General features: G+C 31.7%; 1 protein-coding gene across 1 annotated transcript; it reads left to right on the top strand.

The window, feature by feature from the left end:
• Window positions 1-2,264: 2,264 nt before the first annotated feature.
• On the top strand, window positions 2,265-4,163 carry LOC108573571 (chymotrypsin inhibitor-like). Its single transcript, XM_017936034.1, has 3 exons — window positions 2,265-2,492; window positions 3,787-3,884; window positions 4,080-4,163. Exons 1-3 carry the CDS (start codon window positions 2,441-2,443, stop codon window positions 4,161-4,163), a joined length of 234 nt encoding a protein of 77 aa, XP_017791523.1. The 5' UTR covers window positions 2,265-2,440.
• The last annotated feature ends 574 nt before the right edge of the window (window positions 4,164-4,737 follow it).

The following is a 4,737-nucleotide window of genomic DNA, read 5'->3' as shown; positions in this document are numbered from 1 at the left end:
TTGACATTTTTTGAATAAGTGTATCAGAAGCCATATTTTCCTTGCAACTGTGGTATGCTAATAGTAGACAATTTTAAATTATCAGTATTTGGAAATATTAAAAGTGAATAAGTTTACTAAAACTCGGTAATATACTCGGTTGTTCCACTAATTAGTTTAAGATGATTAATTGCAGTATTAAGGTGACGATATGATACTAATACATATGAACAGCAATGTACATACATACATTCTAAATAGTACAACGATACTTAGTAACATTTTGTGTATTTTTATTTTTAAAATTTTTTAAAATTTCGTGGTGTATAAATATAGCACTTTTTATTTTTTTCATGGGCTACGTAATTAATTATTGTATCTATAGAACGCTTCAGATATAATATACATATAGGTGTAATTCTAGAGCATGGAAGTTTATATGAAATTAACTACATTTACAGCCGTTTCTATGAGAAAATATACGCGTAATATAGCAATTATGCTATTTGAACGGCAAATTTATCAAATCTGTGTACTTTACAAGCTGTGTGGTTCTCAAAGCGCAGAATATTTCGAAACCATTAATTTACTGGGCATCATAAGCAAGGGTGTTCGTGACATGTTACACTAACTGTTCAACTATCGTATTACACGATACCTTGTTGCGCCGACAAGTGGATTAGACGCGAAAATGTGACGTTTCACACTCTTGGTTATTGGAGTTATTCTTGGAATTTTTTGTAAAAAAGAAATGAGACAGATCACGTTCAATTTTGACAACTACATTTCACCTACTTATCAGAGACACGTACTTACGCATGATTGAGAACTTGCTACGCATAATACAGGATGTGGAGAACATGAAAGCTCGAAAGAAATGTTTGAACAAATGAAAAGGCAACTGTGGTAGAAATATAAAACAAGGCTCAAAATAATAAAAGTGATAATAAAAATTTTTGACGAGATTAAGATTTTTGAAATTTTATTGCTACGCAAATCTAACAAACGTAATGTTACAAATTAGAGGGTTGAAAATATTCAAGAGAATTCTTTTTGTAAAAAATTAATTTTACTTGTATACTGGTAGGTCCTGAACAAGATTTGTCGTTTTGATTCTTTTCGTAGAATAATTATTTACCGATGGAAATGCTATTTGATGAAGCAAAGCACCGCGAGGACTCCTTAATTATACAAATTCTGCCGTTGATGCATAGGAAAATTAATCGTTCCGTTCGGTCGCTGTGGATAATTGTTAACACAACGCGTTCCTTTCTTGGAATCAGCGTGATGTAATAACAGAGTAATTTAGATATGCGTGATGACCAATGCAATCTAAAGTCCGTCTCTTTGATTCACTCTTGTTTTCTACACCTTTCCCACATATTAAGGTAAATGTTCCCACTAGAGAGCACGTCTCTATTAGCGACCAATTGTTTATTTTATTTCATTGAAAATAAAGATAGGGCTGTGGTTATAGTGGATGCGTATTCGGACTTTTATACCCTCAAATATTTCCTTATTTTCAAGGGAACTTCGGTAATCCGAAAAATTCTGGTTTTTTTGAAACTTTGTTGGTTTATAGGGAACCTCAAGAGAAGTATGTATCTGGCAATTTTTTTTGGTCCCTTTTCGGTTCTTCGGGGTAGAAACAACCCTTGGATGAAAATAAGTGTTACCATATTTCCCTTCATATCTTTAAAACTGTAGTAGATATAAAAAATGTTTATAATTAAAAGTTTAATGACTTTTTATACCTTATAAGGCGATGCTATTAAATTAGTTAGAGTTAAATAATAGGGGATGAGACTATATGCAGTTATTAACAAAGTAACGTAAATTAACTATTTTTACGTACAGTTTAATTAAAATCTAACAACTTATACGATATATGTTACGATTAAAAATTTATAATTATAACGATCCATTTTCAAGAAGGTATTCATACATGTTTGGTGATCTATGATATTTATTCCAAACTATCCCACTTCTTGCACTTTTTGTACTTTTGTTATATATCTTTTCTACTATTTAAATTAAAATAATAAATCAAATAAATTAAAATAATATTTAAATACTTTTAACTTTAAAATAATAAATTAAATAAATTTAAATAATATTTAAATACTTTTAACTTTAAATAGTTCTGAAAGAGAAGGCAAATTTTATCTAATAATGAGTTATGTACTATATATTACGAATAGATAATATTAATTACATTTAATTATATGAGTTAATGAGTATGAAAGGTAACGAAATACGTTAATCTCATCTGATGTTAGCAAAATTAAAACGAGATGTTTTTCCATTTTTATATTCCGTCATTTACGCGGTATTGTTTACGCTCTCTTAAATCAATTGCAAACAAGGTGAAAACACAAACAAGCGATTTCGGACTATATAAAGGCAGACTTCTTTGAATCTCATCAGAGTCAAAGGATCCAACGACTAACATACGATCATCATGTCCCGTCTTCTTCTTACTTTGTTTGCCATCTTAGCAATCTTCTCTGCCAGTAAGTAGCTACATTTCCAAACGCATGTATTTTTTAACGTTTTTTAATTACCGAATGTATATTTCTGGTGGTTCACTTTGTTCACAGAATAAACTTTTAATTTTATTTCTGAACCTTGGGTATTATAGATATCTATAACATTTCTAGATATTTCGTTATGCAATTAGACATAATTTAAAACATTATATTATATCACTGGTTGGCGTTGAAAGTGGCGTAACTCAAAAAACGTCGATTTTGAATTTTTTGCACAGATGTATTCCACAGATACGATATTTTTATTATTTGAAACAGTACATTCCTAAATTCATTAGTTTCATACCAGAGAGCAGCGAACAAATATGTAGTAGTCAAATGCAAATTTTAAACTGTTTTTCCAGTAAAATTTACATTTTTTGCGTTATATCACTATCAATGTCAAGCAGCGATATATGTATGCTATATCCATATGCGGAGCATATGTCCCCGTGAATTGTCCCCGAAGCAAGCGTGGCACATGCTGCACGAATTTGTTCTTGCATATCCTCTACCGTTGTTGGTGGTTCACGATACACTTTATTTTAATGTACCCCAGAGAAAATGATCCAATGGTGACAGGTCTGGTGATCGAGGCGGCCATGATCTATCAACGCGACCTTATGCGGGTCAAACTTTCGTTAATATCTCGTTAATTATTAGCTTTAGGACAAATAATGTTTAATACTTTTCTACTTGTAAATTAACGAGCTTTCGAACTGCCGTAAAAGAATAAGGCATTCCATTTAAAAAAACTAAGTTGACCTTCAAATCTCCTAAACACCTCCACTTATAAAGAAGTCGTGTATACCACGTGATGTCCCTCTTGATACGATGTAACCTTTGTCGAAATAATTTTTTTTACAATGCATAATTCAGAAGTTATTCAAGATACAATTCAGAGTAACGTTTCTAAAATTCGGCCAAACGACTTGAGTTTTTTTGAGAAGTTAGAGTGATTAGTTTGTTAGATGACGTGTACAAAATTTTTTGAAAAATTGCAATTTGTGGGAATTGCGAAGAAAATTGTAAAGGTCACTCTTTACAACTTTTTTATCTGGGCTTGTAATGCAAATTTAAAACATATGTTTCGTAGACCAATGTCAATTATATACATTTTGAAAGTTTCGACATTGTATATAATATAATATATATAGTGTAATAATTAAAAAAATTGTGTTATGTTACACTTGTTATGATTTGTAACAAGGAATATAATCTTATAGAATAGATTGTGTGTAATTCGTATGTTATAATAATGTTTAATACATTAAAACAGCAACAATGGCGAGTTGCGGAAAGAATGAAGTTTGGACTGAGTGTGGCACTGCTTGCCCACCAACTTGTGAAGATCCAAACCCAAAAGTTTGTTCTCTGGTTAGTATGTAAATTCTATTAAACACGTTATTGAAAAAAAGCTCTAATAATAAAGTTTCGTTTCAAGAGAGCTTTATTAAAAGTGTTCATAAAGTATCTGGTTTAATCTGAAATTATATTTTATTGCTACGTAAGGACAGTTATTTAATCGTGTAATTGAGTAATGAAACCGTGACTACATAATTTCTTTTTCAGCATTGCGTGCAAGGCTGCCAGTGCAAACTTGGACTGCTCAGAAACAAGAATTGGGAGTGTGTTAAGCCAAGTGAATGTTGCTAGATGTTGCTTGAGATGATTTAAAAGCATACTTATACATGCAAGATTCCCTTATTGTTTGATTATTTTCCTAAAAATTGTTTCTCCTTCTACTTAGTTGTGTATTTCACCTATATACGAATGAAATAAAAAGTTTATTCACATGAAAATCGCTGTTTTTACGATCCTTTCCATAATAAAATGTTACCCCATCATGATGTAGTTGCATCTTACAAATAAGAAGTGTAATAGTTTATACGTCGTTTTTGAATAATGAAGATACAGAATTTTATGGAAGTGTGATGCCCGGTTTGCTCCAATTCCTCGGAACTAGGAGCAGATATTGGGGAAACAGAACTTTATTTGACAGGGATTTTGACGTTGCATGAGGAGCGTGTGGTAGAGTGGAGAATGAATGCGGGAATGGAGAAAATAGGGCTATTTAAAGGTTCTGGGAAAATGGAGTTTGGGTTGTGACTATGCAGGAGAGTTGAGAGGAGAGTTGGAAGGTGAAGAGTACAGTATGAGTAATGGTGAAAGTGGGTGACTAGTTGTAAATACAGATAGAGCTAAAGGCTAAGAAGGAAAATATTTGAGG

This window comes from Habropoda laboriosa, unplaced genomic scaffold, assembly GCF_001263275.1.
Source record: "Habropoda laboriosa isolate 0110345459 unplaced genomic scaffold, ASM126327v1 scaffold158, whole genome shotgun sequence".
Lineage (NCBI taxonomy): Eukaryota > Metazoa > Arthropoda > Insecta > Hymenoptera > Apidae > Habropoda > Habropoda laboriosa.
Note: the sequence above shows the minus strand (reverse complement) of the source record. Positions and strands in the feature narration are given on the sequence as shown.

Bases quoted from the DNA above. Each gene is read 5' to 3' on its own strand.
- LOC108573571 (XM_017936034.1), top strand. From the start codon at position 2,441: ATGTCCCGTCTTCTTCTTACTTTGTTTGCCATCTTAGCAATCTTCTCT. The intron at 2,493-3,786 runs GTAAGTAGCTAC...ACATTAAAACAG, and splicing joins CTTAGCAATCTTCTCTGCCA to CAACAATGGCGAGTTGCGGA. The intron at 3,885-4,079 runs GTTAGTATGTAA...TTTCTTTTTCAG, and splicing joins ACCCAAAAGTTTGTTCTCTG to CATTGCGTGCAAGGCTGCCA.